This window comes from Oryzias latipes, chromosome 10, assembly GCF_053564925.1.
Source record: "Oryzias latipes strain Hd-rR chromosome 10, Olatipes_Hd-rR_3.1".
In the NCBI taxonomy this organism is placed as follows: domain Eukaryota; kingdom Metazoa; phylum Chordata; class Actinopteri; order Beloniformes; family Adrianichthyidae; genus Oryzias; species Oryzias latipes.
Window position 1 is genome coordinate 30,925,113 of NC_136246.1, and position 23,642 is coordinate 30,948,754.

Sequence of the window (23,642 nt, forward strand, 5' to 3'; positions counted from 1 at the left end):
ATACCTAAAATGTTTTCATTTATAAACAACCTTTTTAAAAAACCTCTACAAATAGAATTGAATCTCCAGTATGTTTAAAATTGACGTATATTTGTAATTAATGACTTCTTTGTTTTAATAACAATTTTTAAGTAGAACTGAAACTCTAATAGGTTTAAAAATAGTTTATTTTTTTAAAACTACTAATTTGTTCTAATTGTTCTAAAGAGCGTTAAATCTCTGTAAAAAAAAAATAAAATTTGTTTAAAATAACTTCTGTTTTAATAATAGGATTGAAATAGAATAAAATTATGTTTATAAAGTTTATTTAAAATCCAACTTCTTTGTTTTAATTATGCATTTTAGTTGAATGGAATCTATGAGTATAATTGAGTTTATTTTTATAAACTACTACCAGTTATTAGTCCTAATTATGTTTTTTAAGTAGAATTGAATTTTTACTTTGTAAAGTTTATGATAAAAACAACACATTTGTTTTCATTTTACGTTTTAGATAGAATCTCAAAGATGTGTTTAAAATAAAGTTTTTTTCTTCCAAAATAACTACTAATTTGTTCTAATTATTTGTTTTAGGTAGAATTGAATCTCTGTTTATAAAAAAGTGCTTATTATTAAAAAAGCTAATTGTATAAATAATGCGTTTTATTTGAAGGTCTTTAACATCTACACACAAATGTTTTATTTATTACACTAAGTTTTAGGTTACCGGTTATTAATTGTAAACCACATTTAAACAAAACATTTCTGTTGTAATTTCTAATAATGAAATGAGGAACGTGTTATTTTTTTCAGTATATTATTTTCTGTTTGACTGCACTATACAGTTTTTTTAAAACATTGAGTCTTTTGTGACGAGATCCCAAACTCTCCGATTTTATTTGTGTAAATCTCGATGTACAGTTAAATATTACAAGATCATTAGCGGTACGATGCCATGAAGTGTTTTTATGTACAGTTGTTTTTGAAAAAGTGCATAGTGTTAACAGAAAAAACGGCACACTGAACATCTGAAGCCAATGGTAAAAAAAAGGAAGCTTTCTGTAAAGTCTACAGGCAAAGAGGAGGTTGCATTTTTGCACAAATCAGAGTAAAAGAAACAGAGTAAAATAAATCAATGTACAGTATTTATTTGTATGATCATTTTGGGATATTTTACAAGACCATCCATTATAGAGGACACTACAGTGCTCTCTATAGTTTTATCAAAATAATCACACAACTATATTAGGAGTTCTGTCCACCTCCTGCAGGACAAAAAGTGATGCTACCAACTGTAAGGGCTGTAGGCGGATGCTGACCTCAAAAAATAGAGCAATAGACAAGAACCAGTGATGCAGTTTTACTTGGACGTGTGCAGGACGGTACCACAATCTGAAGAAAAAAACAAAAAAACAAAAATCAAGTGCAGGGATGAGTCAATCAGACGACCATTTTCCACAGATTTCAGGCCATATGGCTGCTGTCCTTTAGTGTGAATGAGGCGAGACGGACTCTGGTCCTGAAGGCAAAGACGTGCAGAATCTTGACACGAGGAATCACGTCTTCCAGCCGTGGTAGAAGGCCAGGGGTCTTTTTCTGCTGTCCATTTACAAGCGGGGGCAAAATCAAGCACCTCTCCCTCGTCCTTTATCTCCCCGAGCCCACATGTTCTCGTCCTCATTTCTTGACACAAGAGGGCCAGTTGAGGCCTCCACAAGCCGCAGAGACGATGATGTAAAGGATCACCTGGAAAGAGCGCACCACCTGAGTTCAGGTCTCCAAGCAGGAAGACGTTTTCAGTCAGACAACAAGAGGAAGGTTTCCATACTTACAAAACACACCAGCACGACGAGGAGCGTCAGCTTGAGGTTCTTCATACACATGGCCCTGGTGAGGTTTCGACTCGTGGTCTTGAATGTGACGGACTGGCGGAGCAAAACTAAACGTTAGCCGGTGCTTCGACAAGTTCAGCTCGTTACCGTCTGAACTGAGAGCTGCGGCACATTAGACAACCAGTGGGCTGAATGTTGCATGACTGACAATATTCAAACTTACTGAATCCACCAGATTTTCCGTCTTGTCAATCAGCAGCTCTAGTTTTTCTCCTCTTTGCGCAACCAAATCTGTCAAAAAAAAAAGAACATAGTAAAACGTATGAACTTCTCATTTTGTTAACCCTAGACATATTGTAACCAGATTTAACATATTTGAGGCTTATTGTTCCTCATCTGCAAACTGAAACTACCAGAAGATTAGATTTCGAGGTCAATTTTGAAAGTGTTGTCCGAGCACAACAATAAGGTGGAGGTCATGATGTACTGTGCTCCCAAGTTATTAATCTTTCACCGTCTAGCAGATTTTTATCAGTGCAGTTTGCATGATTTTTTTTTTTTTTTTTTTAGTATTCTGCCTCCTGATTGGCTTTTGACATTGTCAATCAATCAATCAATCAGCGCCATGTCTCCTGTTCAGTTAGTCAAATCTACATAGATCTTCAATCGTCTTTGTTTTCGTTCCATAGAACTGGACTTATTTTTCTGGGAATGTTTGAACTGTGAGAGTTTAGTCAAGACAGAAATGTTAATGTCTGTCTGAGAAAAGTTTAAAGGTGTTTTACAACCTTTAAACAGCTTTGAGAAAGCAGATTTCCCTCATGGCGGGAATGTAACTTAAACAAGGGGTCGCTGTTGAACTTTTCTGTGTGCTTTATAGAGTTAGGAATCACGCAGTAGTTATTTTTCAAAAGTACGCCTTTTTCACAGCCAGTTTTTCTGTCTCCATGTGGTGACTTTGTTCTCATTAACCCTTTTTCTTGATGTCAGGGATTCTTGAACTTTAAGGCCAACCTAAACCACAGGGGGGCAGTAGAGTCACACAGCTAAATCTGCCCCACTGCTCACTGCTGATGAGCCGAATCATGAGATGCAAGTGTTCAGTGTTCGTTTTAACCAAACTCACCTGATCCAGACACTATGGAGCAGACAAAGACACGGATAGAAGTCCCGTTTGTGAAAATGCTTGTTTTTTGTTTTAACCATCTTAATCCCTCAAGGGGAAATGTCCTTTTCAGCACAGCCTGAGAACTCTCAATAGTTCGTCAGTCAACAGTCTGTAAAAAAACATTCAGGTTTGCTGGTTTCATGCAGCATCGTATGCGGATGCATGACCCAGATTTAGAGAACATCCCCTTAAGTTTGAAAATGAGAAAGAGAATCACAAAGACAACTGGTTCGAATAAAGAAGTCGTGGTCTCAGGATCATGCACATGAATTTCATATGCATTCCTTCTGCTCAGTCACATGTCCCACGGATTTAGTGAGAAAAAAAAAGAAACAGGCTCTTACATGAAATCCCAACAAGTTCACAGAGGGGTTTATAGATTTTCTTGTGTAAACGAGTCATGGTTTATTGGAAGACATAGCTGTTGAGATGCCAAAAATGCTTATTTGTAACTTGGAGCCTTTTGTTTACAATACACATTGATGCAACTGTTTTTGCTTTTTTAAATGAGTAATTAGGCCTGCACAACAAAACGCAAATGTATCGCGATAACGATACATTTGCGTTATCCATTTTCGCAGAAGTCTGCAAAAATGGATATAAATGGTTACCTTAAATGTGCTAAAACAATCTTATTTAGGCTGCCTTGGTGCAGCAGTAGGGCGGTCGACTTCTAATTGGAATATTGCTGGGTTTGATTCCTGCCTTAAAGTGTCCTGAACCTTACCTAACCTCTGGTGAAGCCAGAGAAAGGGTGAACTGAACTGTGAGTGTAAAGCAGTGTTTTTCAACCAGTGTGCCGCGGCACACTATTGTGCGGTGGGAGATGGTCAGGTGTGCCGTGGGAAATTGCCCTCATTCACTGATCTAAAAACATTTCCCATCTCCAGGATATCAGCTCTTTGTTCATCCAAACAGGCCCTGATAAAACACTGAGTAGTTAGGAATATGAAAGATCATAAAATACTTTTTTCTTTGTGTTTATTTGATTCCATTAAAGACATTTTGTTAAGAATGACGGTATCGCGATTTAGCTGCAGCTACAGTTGTATTAGCAAAAGTCCCGCCCCTTTAACTGTCTCCACCAATCATTCTTGGAGGCTTAATCATACATCATCAGTCTGACCAATCAGAAGTGGTTAAAGTCTTCACTTCCTTGTTCTAATTCTGCTCATAAAGTCTCTCAGTTCTAACAAAAATAACATCTAAAGCTCGTCTTTAGCGGTGTAGCTTTCCACAGAATCCGGTATCAGACCGTGGAACAAGTGAACAAAACAATGAAGCTCGGAGACGCGAGTCTTTCTGCGTTCGGCGGATTTTTGCACTACATCTCCCATGATGCATTGGGTTAAAGTGCCGGCGCACAATGTTGTGAAACGTCTTGAAACCACAACGAACACAAATCAAACAGTTTTTAAATCTTCCAACTTAACTTTTATTGCATCTTTTAGAAAAAACAGCTGCAGTTTCCAGCTTTTTCAGCCACAATTATCAAAAATGCATGTGAGATTGTGGAGGGCCTGTACATCAATACAGACTATGATTTTCTGCTTTTTCTTTTTAATTTTTGGATGCTGGTGTGCTGCGGGAATTTTGTCAAGGTTAAAGTGTGCAGTGGCTCAAAAAAGGTTGAAAAACACTGCTGTAAAGCACTTTGGGCCTTCGAATCAAATCAATCCCTTTATGCACTGGACCAATCTGATGGAGCTCTCTTATGTAGACGGGGGTCATTTGGAGTGTAGTTTAATTTATGTTGAAATGGAAATTATGTATTTAGTTGTTTTGCTAGTTGTTCATATTTCACAAGTTATTTTGTCATCGTCGTACTGATGACTAAAATCGCAAATTTTCCCTCATATCATGCAGCCCTACGAGTGACTAACGTCAAAGTTCTGTGTTGGCCAGGTCTCATTTTAAAAGTTCAGTTTACCGATGTTGCGGACCATAATGCCCTTCAGGTCATCGACTTGCATCTGAGTCTCAGTTACACGATCTGACCCCCGAGGATCTGATTGGTGTTTCTGCAAAGAGAAAAACCAACAAAAATAGAATAACATTTAGACATGATGGCAGGGAGCTTTACTGATCAAAACAACCAATCGTCTGCAGGATAAACATTTTCTGGGATCCTTAATCTTCAAAATTGACAGAACTGTTGCCCGAAGCCTTGGTTACAACTGCCATTACAGGTGGATACGGTCTGTCTGCGGATGAAATGAAATGCTCATGCACATTTTTTTTTCTACAAGCAATCTGTGAGCTGCAGGTCAATAGCCAAACAATTACCCTAACCCTAACCCAATTACCCTTTCAGTTCAACATTTTAGGGTAATAAGAGTGAAGTAGGTAAGATGCAGAGACGTCTTTTTAAAATCCCCATATCCTATGATTAAGGAGAGGTCAGTCATAATTAATCATCTCCTACTCTCCAACTACAACAAGGATTCTGGGAGAAAATCCCTTTGTAAAATCTGTAGGAAGTTTATGAATGTAAATATGACCATATTTGATATTTTGTTTATAGATTTTTCCCCCAAAATAGTCGAATTAGGACAGTTTGGTGATGTTTAGTCATGACTGTTGCTTCAGTCTCTTAAAACCAATTGAACATTTTTGATCCCATAAGTGACTCATATCTCTGTTTGAAATTCTTAAAAATGAAAAACCAAGCATTTCTTCGTTGCAGGCGTTTTTTCTGACACACACGCAGTGCTCTGTAGTTTTGGCATGGCAGTCCTGCCTCTTTTCTTTTGCATATTTGTGCGGCTTTAGTTTGAACCGATAAGGCCCTTTTTCCATCAATGCCACGTTAAATTTACATTTCCCCATGATTAAAACTGTCGCCTTTTTTCCCTGTCATCTGTGCTGCTGTAGTCTGCTTCTCTTTCTTTTTTTGAACCTACAGTTTCGCTCTTTATTTACATTATTTGATCAAATCTTGGTTCCATTTTTAATGATGTGGAGAAGTTTCAAACAGCACAATTTTAAGGCTCAGATGTGAGACTTTAAGACTTTTTTATTTTATGTAGATATTATTTCTAAATTCATAAATTAAACGCTTTTAAGACTTCTTATAACCCCGTGTAGGTACCGTAACCATTCGGCCTGCAATAACCGCTCGGGGTCCTTTCGACTGAGGATGACGTCACACTACGGAAGCCCCACTTGGACAAACTACGTAGCGTTGAGATCTGCTCGGGCTCTACATATTGTCATTTCATGTTTCCTTTTGTAACCTAATGTTCTTTTCCCTCATAAGATGTGTCTGAGATTATTCTCTGTAATATTTACAGAGATATTTTGCCACAAGCCACTTTGTAAAAAGATCTGTGGCTGTTAGAATGAACCTGCTGCTCCACACGAGTGAACCGTGTCTCTGAGCAGAGCAGCTGGAGTCTCGTAGCTTCGTGTTCGCAGGCTGGGAAGCTGCTTTGTTATAGTGTGCGGTCCGGAGAAGAGTTCAGAACGCAGTCTGTTCAGCTGCAATGCAGTTAATAATAATAATATTTAGGGCTACATGTCATGAGGAAAACTTAATATTGCGGTGACGATGTAACTTGGGGTGTAGGAAAACAACCAAAAACATCATTTCTATTTCACTGCAACAGTTTAAAAACTGCATTGCAAATGACCAACATCTACATAGGAGACGAACATCTAACACAAAAGGGCTCCATCCGATTGGTCAAAAACATAAAAGGGATTATTTTTGCTTCGTTAAATACTGCCATCAGATTGTTTTAGCATACTTAAGGTAACCATTTATTGCGATCTTCGCCGTCTTTTGCAATATGCATATTGCACAGCTTGATATTGCGATAACGATAAATTTGCGATATATTGTGCAGGCCTAATCATAATATTACCAAAAGCACGTTTAGAAGATAATCTTTCTCTGTGTCGGAGCTCTGTATGTTTACAACGGACCGCATAATATCTTCTTCTATGTTAGTATCGTAATTTATCCAGACCAATCACTATCTGATATTGCGATGACGATATAACTTGTGGTGTATGAACAAAGAGCAAAACAACCTAAAACATCATTTCTATTTCACTGCAACAGTTTAAAAACTGCACGTGATCGGACCAACAGACATCCAATCACATAATGTGACGTCAGCACTCTTCGAAGGACCCCGAACGGTTATTGCAGGCCGAATGGTTATGGTACCTACACCCCACAGGAACACTGAAAATCTGCACTCATTTTTCCTTTAAAAACAAAAAAAAACTTTTTACTCCTTCGACCATATCACTTCGATATTTGGTGGAAAATAAAGGACAATGTTTTTTTTAACACTAACACTGGAAAACCCTTGCTAATAATACATTAGAGGTTCAGATATTTGTCTGTCCTCAAATACCAAACATCCCTAAAACAGCACTTCCATGAAAATTCTTAATAAAGACAGATAATTGTATCTCTATGCTGCACAGGTCAGGAAAATGTTCAGATATAATTCAAATGATACAGATTCAAATGCAGCAGACAAAGGTTGACTTTAAAACGTACTTAAAATGCCAGAGTGGTCATGTGACCATCTGCTGATCTTTTTGTACATGCCACGATTGTAGAGAAGGAAGTTGAAACCCATTTGTCAATATGTTGACTATACAAAGCTGAAATTGACATGAAAAGGGTTTTTTTTAAAGAAAAAGGACGTTTTTAACTACTCTGGGGGAAAAACGAAACTAAAACCAAAAGAAATAGGAAAAAAAATAGAAGAAGTTTGCTTTTCTGGTTATGACTAAAGCAAAAGTCTTTTTCTTCTTCTAAAAAAAGTCATATGGCATTCTAAGGAAATCTGTCACGCTCAACCCACCATCTGAGCCGCCAGCGTTGAGGAGAATTCACTGTTCATGGCGTAGGGAAGGGCGGTTTGAGCTCTGGAGCCATACGTCGTCTGGAAGCGCTTCTTGACTTCGCCAAGAAAGGTAAATGCACGAGATCTTTCAAAGTCCTTTAACAGAAAACATTCAATCACGATAAATGCAACTACACGTATTTAAAGCTTTGTGCCAGTGTCACATCCTTCCCAACTATTGCTGAACATCAAAACAAAATAAAAAGTCCAAAGATACTCACATCATCAGTGATGCACAAGTATATGATTCTGTCATGGCAGATGTAATGAAAGAGGTAACTGAAAACAAAATAGAAACACCATCAGTTACACGTTCCCAGAAACTAGCCCTGATTGTGGGCAAAATAATGACAATTATTGAGATGAAGGAGCAAACTGGACCGTACCTGCCGTGGCTGTAGGTCAGTTTGTTATTCTCTGAGGGGATTTTGGCTAAAATTTGTTCTGTGACTTCCAGGAAGTTGCCCCCGCACCAAGCATGTTTGGCCAAAATCGTGGTTCCACGAGCCACCACAGCAAACAGGATTGCCATGGTAACACAGCTGGGTTCTCCGCTACGTTAGTTTTCTGTCAAATAAACAAGGAAAGGAATAAGCTTTTTGTTGTTGTTGTTTTTTGGTAGGTGGAGCTCAGGTAAAACAAAAATGCCCCCACCCGCCTTCCCTCCCTCCCACCGGAATTCCGTTAAGATGAGTTAGAAAGAAAAGGAAAAAAATTGTGTATTGTAGACAAAAAAATACTAAAAACGATTACACCCAACATCCCTATGCGTGTTATTGTGGTATAAATCATTGGGAAAAACAAAGACTGATTCGGCAGCAAGCTAGCGTAGTAAGTAATGTTGAAATAAACACGGAACAGTGGTGGCGTCAACGAAAAGACCAAAATGTTAATCAAAGTGTCAGTTCAAGTTTTTGTTTGTAAGTTAAACGTTGTTGCAAAAAAACAAAACAAAACGATACCTTAACGTGTCAGCGCCACTCAAACGAGCTAATTATTTTCCCACATTTATAATGTGTCAGCTGCTAGCAAGCTAGCTAATCCCTTTCGAGTGACTTCTGCTTTGCGGATCCTTTGGACCGGAAGCACACACTGACCAACGCTGGGTAATGTAGTTCTTTTTTGCAATTTCTTTCACAGTGAATGCTGCTCTTCTACCATTCTGAACTACACTTCCCTAAACTACAAATGACGATGTGTCTTCGTCATATGTTTTCATGCGTAAGAGCAACTGTTTAGGAATTCCCCTCAGTTTAGCCTTAAAGGCTACGATTACACGCTAAATTGAATGCATTTGCAAATTAAATGTTAAGGAATGTTACTTTTTAGCGCAGTGAAAGGTAGTACTTCATCACCAACCTAATTTAAGTTCGATCCGTTTATCTTTTCTTAATTGCATGTTTTGTATGTCTATGTTTAACAAAATTTATTTGTGTCATCACTTCAAATCGACATATCTCTTTATGGCAGACTAAATAAAACATTTATTCTTAGGGTTGTAGTCGGAATAAATGTCCAACCAAGCGGGTTCAGTTATTAATGAATAATAACAGCATGGCGACACTTTCATTTTCAGCCTGTAAGTCAAAAATAAAGGGGAAGAAACACAAAGCTCATACTTTGCAGTGCGAGCGACGTGAAAAGCATGGCCGGGGATGGCGAGAAGAAACCCAAACTGGAAATGGTAAAATAAGAAAATGTCGTTTTGTTTGATCAGTTATTTAGATACTTAACTGTATATTGGTTAAAGTTTGTGTAGGTGAAATATATAATAACACATCGAAGAAGCTAATGCTAGCTTTCTCCACCGCCCGGCTGCAGACTTCACGTGGAAGATGAAGTGTCTGTTCATAAGAAAATCCCTTTTACTCGTATATAAACATTTTTTGTTAATTTATATTACTTAAAAAGAAACCAAAATCATGTTTTATTTGATAAAACTGAGCTTATATTTTAGTGTGTTACTACATGTCATTGTTTACTTGGTCAAAATCCTGCGATGTCTTTTATCCCCACTAGGGGGCAGTATTTTAAAACAAGCAGTGTTTACTTAAGATTTGTGAACTAAAATGTACTTAAACGTTAAAAATATATATATTATAGTCCCACAAGTCCCTACTAAACAACTGATTTTTGTTTTTTGTAATTTATATTAAAATAAAAAAGTTAAACGTCCATAGTCTCAAAGATCACTAAAACAGAGAAACAATATTCATGGAGTACAAATTAATGTATGTAAACACTGTTGTAGGAGGAATATGGCTCTCAATTGTATTTTTTTCAGCAACAAACCCACTAAAATGTTTCAAGATTCACTTATAGTGGTCTACAGAAGGATGATAATAATAAGCGACAGCTCAAAAACAAGGGTAAAAACCTCTAAAAGAACAGCACCAGCAAAAATAAAGCCACAAATCCCGACTACAACCCAACAGGAGCCACAAAGTCCTACTCCACCTTTTAGTAAAATAGGACTCAGATTTGTGTATTTGTGGTATTTCTACTGTTGTGTTAAACCCTAATGAATTTTTTCGGGGCATGAATAAAAAACATAAGGACAAATGAGCCTCTTTTTCTAAATACAAAATATTTTACACCCTTTGACAGAGGTTCACATGACGTCCTTTCAAAATAAAAGACATCCTGTAGCACAATGGATCCTCTCAATGCAGAAAAGGTAGTAGTAGTGAACAAAAAACAAAAGAACTAATTAAGTGACCCTTTCCATATTTGAGGCACTGAAGTCCCCGAAAATGTAAACAATAGAAAATCTGCTGTTTAATCTGGAAAGATAAAATGACTTAAATTTAAATGTCGTTCAAACCAAATTATAGTTCATTTTGATTACAGTGTCAAAAGATGAGTGTAAAAAGGAGAAATAACTCATTTGAGAATGTGAACAAAAATACGATCTTAGCAGAAGTTCTTAATAAATTCTCTTAAAATCTAAAACTAGCACTTGTTCTTTGAAAATAAGTTCAACATTTATTGATCGTTAAAATAACATCCTTAAAGTGGAACCAAACATGACAGTGCTTGAATCAAATATTAGCAATTGCAAAAGGTAAATAAAATGTCATCATAGTTTTCTTAAATCAAGCATTTTAAGTTTTTTTTTTTAGTTTTAAATCAAGATTTTATGTTGTCAAAAGTATGGAGCAAAATTATTTTGACTCATTCTAATGATTATTATTTTTATTTCTTGATCCTAGTTCTTAATGAAACAAAAAAACTTCTTGACTTTGCTGAATCTGAAAGAGAGAAAAGCTTTGAAAAAACATTAAAACTAAGGTTTTACATCAAGTATCAAATAGTTTGCAGTGCAGACCTCTAATATAAATATATACTTTTTTTTTTTTCTAAAGTAAAGGGAGCCAGTTTAGCTCGTGCTGGTTTGCGGCGCCTTCCGTCCGTGAAACCCGGGTTCGACTCCAGGCTGCTCCCTGTTCCCTTCTCTACCTCTGCCGGTTCCAAGCCCGGTCAGAGAAGGTTGCGTCAGGAAGGGCATCCGGCGTAAAACATTGCCAAATTTACCATGCGACTAGTTCGCTGTGGCGACCCCTGATGGGAGAAGCCGAAAGTGGAAGAAGAAGACTTTTTTTAAAGTAAAGTTTGATTTGATCTGCTAAAAAAGAAAGTCTAAAATTAAAGTAGTAACTTAAAAAAGAAAATCAATGTGTGACTTTATTGTTGTTTTTCTGGTGATTCAAGAGTCAAAATTAAAGATGAGAAAACAAATTTACTTAGTTAATCTATAAAAAACAACAACAAATTCCTGTCTTTTTCCTTGACACATGTTTGGGAAGCACTGAATGTCTGTTTGGCTTTAAGGTCCAGGCTGATGGAGCCCAGGAGGACTGTGTGACGTTTGTGATGCACGATGAGGATCACACGCTGGGCAATTCCCTCAGATACATGATCATGAAGAAGTGAGGGCTTTTTGCTATCCTTTCAAACGCACAAAACAACAACAACACTCGCGTGTTTCCGTTTAGTTCATTTTTTAGCCCTGTAAGGCAAGAAAGTATGGAAGCATTTCTGTAGCATAATTAAAAATAAAAGTCAAAACCAGAAATGCTTTGACATTTTCAAAATAAGGCTGCATTTGTTGACTCAAATTTAAAAAGAAAAAGTATCCGCCAAACCGCCTTTTGTCACTTAAGAATCTTTTTTTTCAATAAACTTTATTGCACATTTTTCAATTTACAGAAATTCACATTCAGTTGCACAATAAAGAAACAATTGTTCAAACAAAACAAACAATAATAGTAATAAGCCCTTCGTGTGTCTTTGTTTATTTATTTATTTTTTAATGCTCATATACAAACTAAGTTAGAGTGAACAAACATTATAAAGAAACAAGATTTAGCAACTAGGCAAAGGCAAGAAAAAAACAATTAAAATAACAGTATTTTTGATACATTTTGATGAATTACTGTAGTTTTTTTGATTTTGTTTGGAATGCATTTACTTAGAAAAATATTTAAAATAATAATAAACAAAGGGCATGTTTTTTTCCATTTACATAAATGAATGAAAATAATAACAACATTGATGACATCAGAAATTCCCGGGTTCAGGTTTTCCATACAGAAAAGAACATCAAGTAAAGAAAAAAAGGGAATATTTAAAACTTTGAGTGACAGCCAATTGTGAATATGAGTCTAAAATATTTTTATCTGGTTGCAACTATAAAGAGATGCTCTGACGTTTCTGTTTCAGATGAACAGAATATTCATGGTTCCGATTAAAATGTGAATCTTTGATGTAAAAAATCTCCAACAGGTTAAATTTGAGATATTATTTTTAAATGTGTTTCTTTCATTGGAAGTGGGTATTTTTGTGTATAAAAAAAAAAAGATTTGTCCATTAGGGTTTCTAGGTTTCTAGGTCGCTTCGATTGTTTACACAAAAGTTGCAGTAAGTTTTTTTGTTTAAATGTTAGAGTATCTAATTTATTGTTGCATTTTCTATCTTTTAGTGGATTCTGTCACTTGAGAGGAGAATGAAAAATGCATAATGGAGGATGATTTTTAGTTTTATCTTTGAGTCATTTGATGCAGAAAAATGAAAAGCATTTCTGTTAATTTTTTAATAATCAAACAAGATTTTTTTATTTAGTTTTGCTACACATTTACTAAAGAACTTTTTGAAAATGAAATGTCAAATACTATTTTCTCTATCATTTTAATTAAGTGACAGAGCGAGCGGTGTCTTAATTTTGAGTCAACAAATGCAGCTTTTTAGTGTAATAATTATTGTTAATTATGCTACAGAAGGGCTTCCATAGAAAGGTTCTTGTTTTTTTCTCTTTTTCTCAGCCCCGACGTGGATTTCTGCGGTTACACCATCACCCATCCATCCGAGAGCAAGATCAACTTTCGCATTCAGACGAGAGGTGATCCGGATTTATTTATGTCTCCGTTCGTCAACTGTGTGTTTTTTTTTTTTATTTGTTTTTTTTAACCTGCACATGTGTGTAGCATGACCGGAAGACGGCATTGCAAAGCCCTTCTAGTAAACGGCATTTTTGGCCACACGTGTTCACAAAGGAAAAAAAAAACCCACCATCTGTGTGGCCGTTTGCCAGGTCGGTCACATGAAAGGAGGGAGGCTGCTGTTGAACCGCGTTTTTTGACTGCGCCAAGGCCCCTTCCTCACGGCCTCATCACAGCCAAAAACACGATTTTACCTCTCAGGCATCAGGGGAAAAAAACCCGGCTTCCCCCCTCGGCTGCAGACACAAGACCGCACTTCTATTTTAACGGCTCCACGGCGTGGAAAGGCTGCGTGAAAGTCATCCCCGTGTCAGTCAATAGAGGAGAGCCAGCGGCTATTGGTTTGGCGCAATACGTTCAGATCAGGGAAGCCTAAGAATGTTGCAGATCAAAAAACAACAACAACAAAAACCAAACAACTGTGGGTCCATCTGCTAATTTTAGGAGTTGTTTGGAAGCTTTCTGCACTTTTGGGTGTCGTCACCGGGAGATTTCTACCACAGAGGTGATGACCTTTTCTTCACGGCTGGGTTGAGGATGAGCTAGAAAAAAGAAAAGAAAAGACTTTAACTGACGGGATCAGGTGCAAAAATGCAAAAAAACAAAAACTGCTGTAAGAAAAGGCGGAGTAACTTTGATTAAACTTAAACAAAAATGTAAATATCTGCTTTAAAGTGATTAGAGTTAAATAAACAACAATGGATCCCTTTAAGCCCCTGATAGTTAAGCTGTCTGGGCTTTTCGGAAAATTATCTCTTAAATAAAAAAAAATATTGTTTTGGGGGTTTAGAACATGTTCTTGTGGCGTTTCTCTGACATTTATAAGGACAATTAAGCCTAAAATTGCATTTCTGAGTATTTCTTCATTTAAATCGTGAATCAGGAGCAGATGAAAAAATGAAAAAGAGCTTATTTGTGATGCACAAAATCTGCTCCCTGTTGCTACGGAGCCCTTCTGGTGCCAGTGGTTTAAAAAAATCGGATAAATCGGATTTCTTTCTACCCAGTGGCACCTGCAGGGCTCCGTAGAATCCACTGATAGACGACTAGATCCACGTCCGTCTTTGTTTTCCTCGTCTGAGCCGACATCCGGCTCTGAACTGCTGGGGCTGTAAGCTAGTGGGGGAGAGCAAACAGAGAGCTCTCAGTTACTTCCACGACTCAGACGTGAATTTCTAAGAATTTACGTCTATAAAACGACACCGAATTTTTGAGTAGTTACAAGACGGCTGGGAAGGCTTTTATTACAGGTGCATGAAAGAGAAATTTGGATAAAAAAGAAACAAAGCAAAAAAAATAATAGCTAAATCAGAGATAAATACGTAATAATGTGTTCTGCTGCGCAGTAAAAAGCTACCGTTTACACACACGCTAAAGCAATCTCATGACAACTTGAATGAATATTTAACGATATCAAAAGATGCGTGGCTTCCAAATAGACTTCTAGTTCTGACTTTTATGAGTTGTTTTGCTCTTCGTCCCTCCTCTCCAATCGTTGACTAGTGCCGCACATGGCAGGTTTTCCTCTGGGGTCACGTTGACCTCCTGACAGTTTGAGTGTCTGCGCTTAAAGAAGGCCATCGGTGGGTTTACCCCCTAATGGGTGGATGATGACAGCATCTGTGCAAAAAAAAACAACCCCAAAACCGCAGCTTTTGTTCTCCGAGCAGCTTATTGGAACGCCGGACTTGTCTGCGTTTATCGGCCCTCCTCGTGTCGTCTGTGGGGTTAAAGGTCAGACGACTCTCTGCTCTCCTTTTGCTCATCAACCTGAGTCTCTCTGGAGGAATCCAAAAACAAACAAACAGACTGCTCAAATGTGAGTGCTGCTTTGCTTCTGTTGTTGAATCGGTGCTCTGCTGTCCGTCAGGGGGAGTTCCGGCCGTGGAGCCGCTGCAGAAGGGTCTGAGCGATCTTCACCAAGTCTGTCAGCACGTCCTCAACACCTTCCAGGTACCGCCACGCCGCCATTTCCTCGTGTCCGTCTGCCCCCTTCAGTTAAAGCAGAAGAAAGGAAAAAAGAGGAATTTGAAGGCCGGCGGCTCCGTTCCTGGGGCTTCGGGTCCGCCTCCGCACAAGCCTGACCAGAATAATGAAGGGGGGGTTGGAAATGGATGAACCTGGAAAGGGTCAAAGCCGGAACTAGTCCAGACATTCGTTTTCTTCCCTTCGTCTGAAGTTGGATTTAAAGTGATGATTAGAGGCCGTGGAAAATGCAGTCCGTCCCCACGGGCCGCTGAAGCTGAGGGATGATGATGCTGCAGACCTGCCAGGGTTTTTCATTTATACCCTTAATAATAAGAATAACCAGTGATCTTCACTCCTCTGTGATGAAGACCATCTTTACCGTGTTTCCCACACTGCTGATTTATTATCGGTGACTGAAGTCCGGTTTCTCTGCAGCTGATTTCAGCTTCATTGGTTCTTTAGATTTTATGTTGGAATCAGTCAAATGTGATCTAGATTTTCCCTTCACCCACAAATGTCCAAATGGAAGCAAATCAGACGCCAACTTCAGCCTCGTGTGACGGATAAATACAGAAAAAAGGGTGACTAAAACTGCTAACTGTATGGTGATGATAATCATGTCGCTGGTGCGTCGCAATCTATCCATGTTTGAAGTAAAAACCCCCAGTTGTCTGTCTGTTAAATGCAGATTTCTTTTATTTTGAAGTGGGAGAGAGGCTCTTCTTCTGTTTAATCTTTCCCGGGGAGAGAAACTTTTCATTTTTTCTTAACTCTGCTCGCTTGGCGGTTTCAACTTAGAAAGTAGAAGACGGATGATTATACATAAAACAGAAAAAAAATGAGTTTTTTGTAGAATTAAGCTGTAGTTTGGAAATAGAATCAAGAAATCCTTAAATCAAGTTTGCTTGAAAGCAAACTTGATTTAAAGTTTGCTTTCAAGTAAATAAAATCTCTTTCAGGAGATGTAGTCATTTATTTTTTTGGATAGTTTTTAGTGTAGTATTGAGTCCAAATCACTCGGGGGATCGATATTTGTTGACAAAATAAAAGTAGCTTTGCTAGAAAAAAAGAAGAACTAATGAAATGAGTAAAGTGAAACTATTGGAGGAGGAAGTGTCAGGTCTGTGTGACTCCAAGAGGATTTCTCTACGTATCGATGAACCGTGTTGTTCATATTGACGCATATCTCTTAAAAGGTTGGACGATCATTTCCTGTCTCGGTCATGTGAGCATTCTTGCCTCGAGTTTGCAGACGCGTGCGTGACAAATAACCACATTCTTTTGTTTTTTTAGACTGCACGCACACTTTTATCTAGTCCATCTGGTGCATAAACAAGTTGTTGCTTCATGCACACACTAACCTGCTGACATTTCTCTATTCTTGTTGTGCTCGTTGTTTCATATTTATCCACACGCTTTTGTTTTGCTGGACTAGATGGGTGACTGGACTTCAGAAACACAGTGCTTGAGTTGGGCTCCATTTTGCAGATCGGGTGCGATTTTACACCCCCCCCCATCTGCAGTGAAGGTTGAGCTGTGAACTGGCCGAGAAGTCTTCCACACCATGCACCAACAGTAGCTGGGGATAGGCTCCAGCAACCCTGTGTTTTGACAAAGCTAAAACATTTCAGCTTTCACAGTAAAAAAAAAAAAAACGTAAACGTTTATGTACAGACTGTCTAAAGACGTGACAAAGATGTGACTGTAAGGGAGTTTCTGACGCGCACACACGCCGTCCCGCGAGCTTGTTGGCTCCCTCCAGACCTGCATATAAGTAGGTCAAACTTCAGTGAGGCCACAGAGCGTGATCCGCCACGCGCACGTGCAGCATCACTCGTGCTCCCTCCCCCACACGCGCCCACTTGAGTGCCGGCGTACACCGCGACCTCCTTAGGAGCAGCAGGACCATTGACTGCATACGAGCGCTGGACTGAGTGACCTCTCCCACCCCTGGCGTTCCAAACAGGAAGTACCCGCCCATAGAGTTCTGTGAAGAAATAAACAGCCGTTACTCAGTCATTCCACTTTTGACATGTTCTTCATAATCGTCTAATATTTTCCTGATAATCTTTTTCTGTAGTTAACTGGCCAACCACATGCTTCAAACAAAAGTAGGCGGAGCCTGCTGGCCCCTCACGTTCTACAGAATTCATTTTATCTTTTGATATTTTAAACAAGGGAGACTCAATGCGGAGAAAATATATGTAGTTAGTTTACTTCTAATTATGTCTAAATACTTTATACACAAGTGTAAACATGCTAACAAAAAAACAATATTTAATGTTTTCCAGAAAGAAATGGTTCTGTATGTTTGCCTTTATTATTTTTGTTTTATTTTTGCTTAAGCTGTTTTACATTGTTATTATTATGGTTTATTTTTAATTTTTGTTCATTTTCCTGGCGAAGGTGAAAATTGTCTTTTGCACAATGAGGAGTTTTGTGTTTGGTATTTTGCATGTGCAATATTTGTTAATAAAGTTATTAATTAATAATCAAACTTAATAACCACCAAGTGGCAGGGGTGTGGCCTTCCACCAAACCTACCCCTGATTGGTGGCAGTGGTTGCCATAGAAACATTGATTTGGACTGACTCGGTCCAGTCGCTCCTTACCGACGTCGTCTGGCTCCAACATGGCGGCATTAAAAGAAGAAAAAATTGCCGATTTGACTTTATTTCGATTTATTTTCGTCCTCATGTCGTCAAGACCATTAAGTTCCATCGTTTTCGGCTCTAGGAAGATGTCACTCAGTCCAGCTGTCAGATTTAGTCATTCGGACGCTCATTCCTGTATGGGAAAGCCGCTCTGAGGTTTGGCGAACCGGGTTGGTACCGGAGAAGTCATCAATCATCCTCCAGTGTCAGCTGTCAGCAGCAGCCGCCTTTGGTCACTGCAGGAACAGAGGAAGCCTGAACTGTTTTTGTCCTGGATTTTCCACTCGGATTAGTATATTAATCCTTTAAAAAAAGAAAAAAAGACATTGGAATTGGCTTATTTTAAACAATCAAAACAAGATAAATAGATTAAATAGATTTAGGTATGTTTAAAAAAAACCTGCATGGTGTGACGTCACAGTTTTGGTCTGGAGCTTCATTTCTTTCTATTCTTTTTTTTTTTTTGTTGTAGGCAAAAGTTAATGAGTACAAAGAAAGAGAAGAGAAGCCGATGGAATGACCTTCATCGCCATCAGGACTGAGGAGCTAAAGACTGTAAACATTGATTAATTTTGTTTTTTTTATTATAAGTATTTTGTTGAAGGAAAAAAAAGCTTTTTCCATCATTTGTGTTTATGTTTTAGTTGAACTATAACGTATAATAAAGGTATATTGTGTGAAACTCCTGTGCTGCTTGATTGATTAGTTCAATAAGGTTATTATGTAACAGCCTTCACTCAGCGGCTGGACTCAGTTCGGATGATTTTATTTTCTCATCCACTAATGTTACAGCGTTCTGAAGACTCTCAAAAACCCGAAATCGTCCGTCCGTCCGTCTGTCAGGTGGTTCAATGCTCTCATCAGTCTTTTGAGGCTGGACCCGACGAGGGAGGAAAACTGGAAGACGGAACGTCCTCGTTATCCGAGGAATGTGGTGTGAAGTCTGGGGGCTGAGAGGCGTCCAGGAAGGAGGTCTGTGAAGGTTCACAATTAGTCAGTGGACAGAAGGGGGAGACAACAAAATTATTAACTGATTTTGGGAAAATATATTCATCAAAAAATGTGAAAAAAGAACGTCCGAATTTCCTGTGTTCTAAAAACGAAGTCAGACTGGATTTATCCTCATTGAAATGTATTCAGACGTCTTTTTATTGATGACATTTGTAAATCTGCTACAGAATGGCTACTGATCTAGGGTCCAGATTGTTGATTGCCTTGATATTTAATTAATGCTGAAAGATTTCTATATTTTTATATATGTATACGTTTTGTTTTTTGTGAAGAGCTGTGCCTTGCAGCATTGTGTGGTTGTGTCTGCGAGAGTTTTGTAATGATTACATTTCAATAAACTGAATATTTAAAAAAAAAAAAAAAAAGTAATTTGGTCCCAAGAGAAAAAAAATAACTAAAAGAACCAAAGAAGTGGGACTAAACTGAGCAGGCCTGACCGGACTCCTGACACACTGGGGAAGCTTTATAGGCAGGGACAAACCATACTGGACACATGAGGGTTGGCAAAACAAACTAATCAAACATTTCAACTAGTTAATCAATGATTGCAAAGCAGAAAACAAACAAATGTATATAATATAAAAGTAGTCTTCAAAAAAAGAAGTGAACTAAATAATTTCCTTTCAAGAAGCAAAAATTAAGACTGTGAGGAGAGTTGGCAACCCCTCCAGTTTCCTAGTGGAATGTCCCAATGTCTTCTGCTGATTTCTATGGAGGGCTCACCTGGGATGGAAACTTAGAAACAAACAAATGAATAAGGTGGATAAACGATTTTTTCCACTAAAGACAAATTAACCAAATGTGTGCAACCGCTGTTCGTTTATTTTTATGTAATAAAATATTTTTATGTATGTGGTTTGAGGTTCAAACACCACAAAGTTCAAGTTGTTCCCTTCTTACTGTCACATCTCTGTTGTCACATACAGGTGCTTAAGGGCAAATATCACGTTTTTGTGGCATTTTTTGATGATGGGGGACTTAGGTAAAGGAAATTAACCCTAAAATTGCATTTTTTGAGTGTTTCTTTGTGCAAATAGTGAGTAAGGAGCAGACGAAAAAAACATAGTTTGACAAAGATTGTATTTGTGACGTAGATAATACGCTGGACGGGGCACGAGCTCCCTGCTGCGCTCCATTCCGATCAGCATAATGGCTTTTGCAATAGATCAGAAGATGATGGAGTGGGACTGTGAAGGTGTGCATTAAAACCTGCTGTCTCACACATGCAGAATATTTCGGTGCACACAGATGCCCAAGTCTCTCCCCTGCAGGTAAACATTTTGCAAGAGCATTCAAAGGGTTTCTGGGGAGAGAATAAGAAGAGGGAAGTATTGCAACTCGCTCTTTTCGTAGGCTAAAGAAGTTGACATGGCAGCGCCTGGAACTCATTCCAATTACCGTAAAATAAAAAAAAGGTTACATGGTTTTCCTAACAGTCGGCTCATTAAACGAAATGATTGCTGAAGACCAAATTAGAATGGGATGTGGGCTGTGATGTAAATAAATCCCCAGAAAACGTTAGAATTAGAAAAAATATTCAAGTTTCTGGCACGAGCTGAGCACAAACTACACACAGCTAATGATTGCTGCAACACAGGCAGAGGAAATGAAGGAAGAATTAACTGTTGATTCCCTAAGATAGAGGATTGCTTTAACATTTTCTTTATGTTGTAGTCGGTGCATTTGGATCCCCTTGTGTATCTGAATCTTTCCTGCATCTTTCACTGGATGATATTTGGTCTCACACACCGAAAAAGAGTGGAAAAAGCTTGACCCTAGAGAACCAACGGGTCCAATCTGGCTGCTATTTTTTCCTCTCCCCCTTTTTTAAAGTTTTAATTTTTCCCCCCTGTTTTTATAGTTAAGTTAATATTTTATATTCATATTAAGTTTTACATTTTTTTTAATATTTATTTTCCTTTTAGCTACCCCCTGTTACCCAAAATGAAGAAATACATAAACAAATTTTCAAAGTAACTTTAAAAGCCCAGAAGAAAATTGTTCTTGGGTTTTCCAGGATTTTTAAAATCCTTAAAAAAAACATTGTTTTCTTTGAAAAAATAATAATTTCTAAATGTTTTTAACCTAAAAAGGCCATTCAAACCTTTAAAAACTCAGACATGTGGGTCTTTTCCATGTAATCGCTTAAAAAAAAACAAAAAACACCCACATTGGTCATAAATCTTCAATGTAGGAAATTTTATTATTACATTTGTAACCTTCTCTAATAAAAACTATTTTCTTGTACCCTTTTGGGCATCATAAATCTTTTTCATAGTCTTTTTTTCCACAAATGCTGCTACTTGGGATTTTTGTATTATCATTATTAGGTAAAGAAGAAATACCGGTAAAAATTCTATTTAGCAATTTTAACATTGATCAAGAATGTTTGGTGATTTATTTCACTTTTTTTTAATATGGAAGGATATTGCATTTGTTTTCCACGCTTAATCCTCGAAAACCCAAGGAAAATAGTCTTCTGGACTTTTAAAAAGATATTTATTTGTTTTGTTAGTTTAACTAACAGTGCCCCAAAATTAATTTATTAATAATTGAAAAAATAAAATAAAATATTCTAAAACAAAAAATAAAACATTGGGATAATTTGACTCTGTGGGTTCTCAACCTCGGCTGACGGTCGTCACTCCTGCATTTCCATTCAACTGGAGCAACAATTTGAAGATAGTAGATGTGCTTAGAAGAGTGACAGAAACTCAGAAATCCAACTCAGAGCTCAAAACCACATCCAGCTGGAGGGAAAACAGCATTGTTGCTTTTGAGACTGTTCATTTGCAGCAGATGTTGGACACTGAAAAGCTGTGTGTTGAAGTCTGAGCTTACAAGTTTTATAGTTGATGACACCACACGGTGGTCCCTGCTTCACTGCGAGGAATCTTTCAACGTGATTTAAAGCTATAGATTTGCTGCTTTTTACTTTATTTCATTTTGTTTAACTTTTTTGCCTAGATTATAAGTTATCAATCCAAAATTGTAAGGCTCTGACCTCAGCCTTGTGGAAATTCACATCAAAACCTTTATTTATTTATTTTTTAAATCTTGGCTGCAAAATAATCTTCAACAGCAACACAGGCGATGGATTTCAGAAAGGTTCGCCTGCAGGAGAAACCTTCCTTCTGTCCATGCTTGTTTTTTGAGAAACAGCTGAGCAGAGACGGAGGATACAGGAAACTTCTAACATTTGGCGGTGTGAACGATTTTCCCGGAGATTTAATCGGCAGGAAATTGACTGAAACGCTCCCTCCTGGATATGACGCCTGTGCTGATAACGGCCACATGTCCAACACAATGTGCTTGAAGCGGACAAAGCAAGATATTTGACATTTTCTTTTGATGACCGCTACATTTAGATCTGAACCAAATGTGAAACAAAAAAAACAACAAAAAGACATGGAGTCAATTGTGTTTAAAATTTAGCCGGCTGATAGTAAATCAGTGAACTTTTGTTCACTTTAAACTAAAGTTCACACCACCAGAGAGGAATTTTGAACCACTTTTAAAACAAAAGTCTATTGAGGGGACAATCCTCAACAAGAGAGCCCCTTTAAGAGAAGTGGACCCCTCTATCCAATGGAAGGTCAAACAGCAGTTAGAGGTAAAATAGGAAGCCTTAGAATAGGAAAAGAACCCTAATCTTAAGGCAAAAATCACCAGAAAGTAATTAAATTATCTGTCCATGCAGCAAGTCATAATAAGATATAAATATCTAGAAACAATGAGGTCCATACAAGCATTAAAAAGCAAAAAAAATTGTTAGATAGAATTACCTTAAATTGAATGTTAGACAGCCTAAAAATACATAATTTTTGCTAGTTCTAAGCAAATGATTTGTATTTTTTGACTGTTCATGAATTTAATTGTATGGTTAATTTTGATTATAGTGACAAAAAAGTAGTAAAAAGTGGAAAAGACTCAATTTAGAACAAAATGTGAATAAAATGAGAATTTCATCACAAGTTGGCCCATCTCAATAAATCCTCATAAAATGTAAAACTATGACTGAAATAAATGTCAGTCTAACTTTACTGAACTTGAAAGCAACATCCTTAAAATTGAACCAAAAGTTACTGAAATTTGACTTTTTTGGGGTCTTACATAAAGTTTTTCCATTGCCAAAAGTATGGATCAAAAGGATTTTGACTCATTTTAATCATAATTTCCTGATTTCTAGATCCTGGCTCCTAAGAAGACATAAATATTACAACTGATTTTGGTGCAGAGAGACGTTTAAACTATACAAAACCTGGTCAAATATCTTGAACGTCTAAAAACAAGGTTTTGAATCTTTACAAGACTCAAATAGTTTGCATCCTTGTGTCAACTAAAGGGGTTAACCTGCCTCAAGAGCTTCTGATGTTCTTCTATTGTGCAATAATCCAGTCTGTCATGACCATCACGGTCTGGTTTGGATCTGCAACCAGACACAGCAGGGACGGACTGCAGAAAACCATACGGTTGGAAGAGTTGGTTCCAAAATTCCCTCCAAACAGGACCTGTACCGGTCCAGGGTCAGGGAGCGAGCTGGTATAATCTCCACAGGCCCTTCACATCGCAGACACAGTCTGTTTAGACTCCTCCCCTCGAGCTGGCGTTTCAGAGAGCTGTTGCTCTGACACACACGTGGATATTTAAACTGGTTTGAATGT

At 37.8% G+C, this 23,642-nt stretch overlaps 2 protein-coding genes across 3 annotated transcripts; one reads left to right on the forward strand and one right to left on the reverse strand.

The window, feature by feature from the left end:
* Positions 1–844: 844 nt before the first annotated feature.
* sybl1 (synaptobrevin-like 1) lies at positions 845–13,439 on the reverse strand. 2 transcript variants are annotated; one of them, XM_078954394.1, is made up of 8 exons: positions 13,416–13,439; positions 8,234–8,414; positions 8,069–8,126; positions 7,806–7,943; positions 4,910–5,000; positions 2,035–2,102; positions 1,812–1,904; positions 845–1,725 (listed from the first exon to the last, which is right to left on the reverse strand). In XM_078954394.1, the coding sequence occupies exons 2-8, from the start codon at positions 8,377–8,379 to the stop codon at positions 1,657–1,659; spliced, it is 663 nt and encodes a 220-aa protein (XP_078810520.1). In that variant the 5' UTR covers positions 8,380–8,414; positions 13,416–13,439; the 3' UTR covers positions 845–1,656. The 2 variants fall into 2 exon arrangements, with proteins under 2 accessions (XP_078810520.1, XP_004073632.1); XM_004073584.5 differs by lacking the exon at positions 13,416–13,439 and adding an exon at positions 8,810–9,011.
* polr1d (RNA polymerase I and III subunit D) lies at positions 8,960–18,649 on the forward strand. The gene is made up of 5 exons (XM_023959374.2): positions 8,960–9,531; positions 11,679–11,776; positions 13,169–13,245; positions 15,216–15,298; positions 18,440–18,649. Exons 1-5 carry the CDS (start codon positions 9,493–9,495, stop codon positions 18,485–18,487), a joined length of 345 nt encoding a protein of 114 aa, XP_023815142.1. The 5' UTR covers positions 8,960–9,492; the 3' UTR covers positions 18,488–18,649.
* Positions 18,650–23,642: the final 4,993 nt, after the last annotated feature.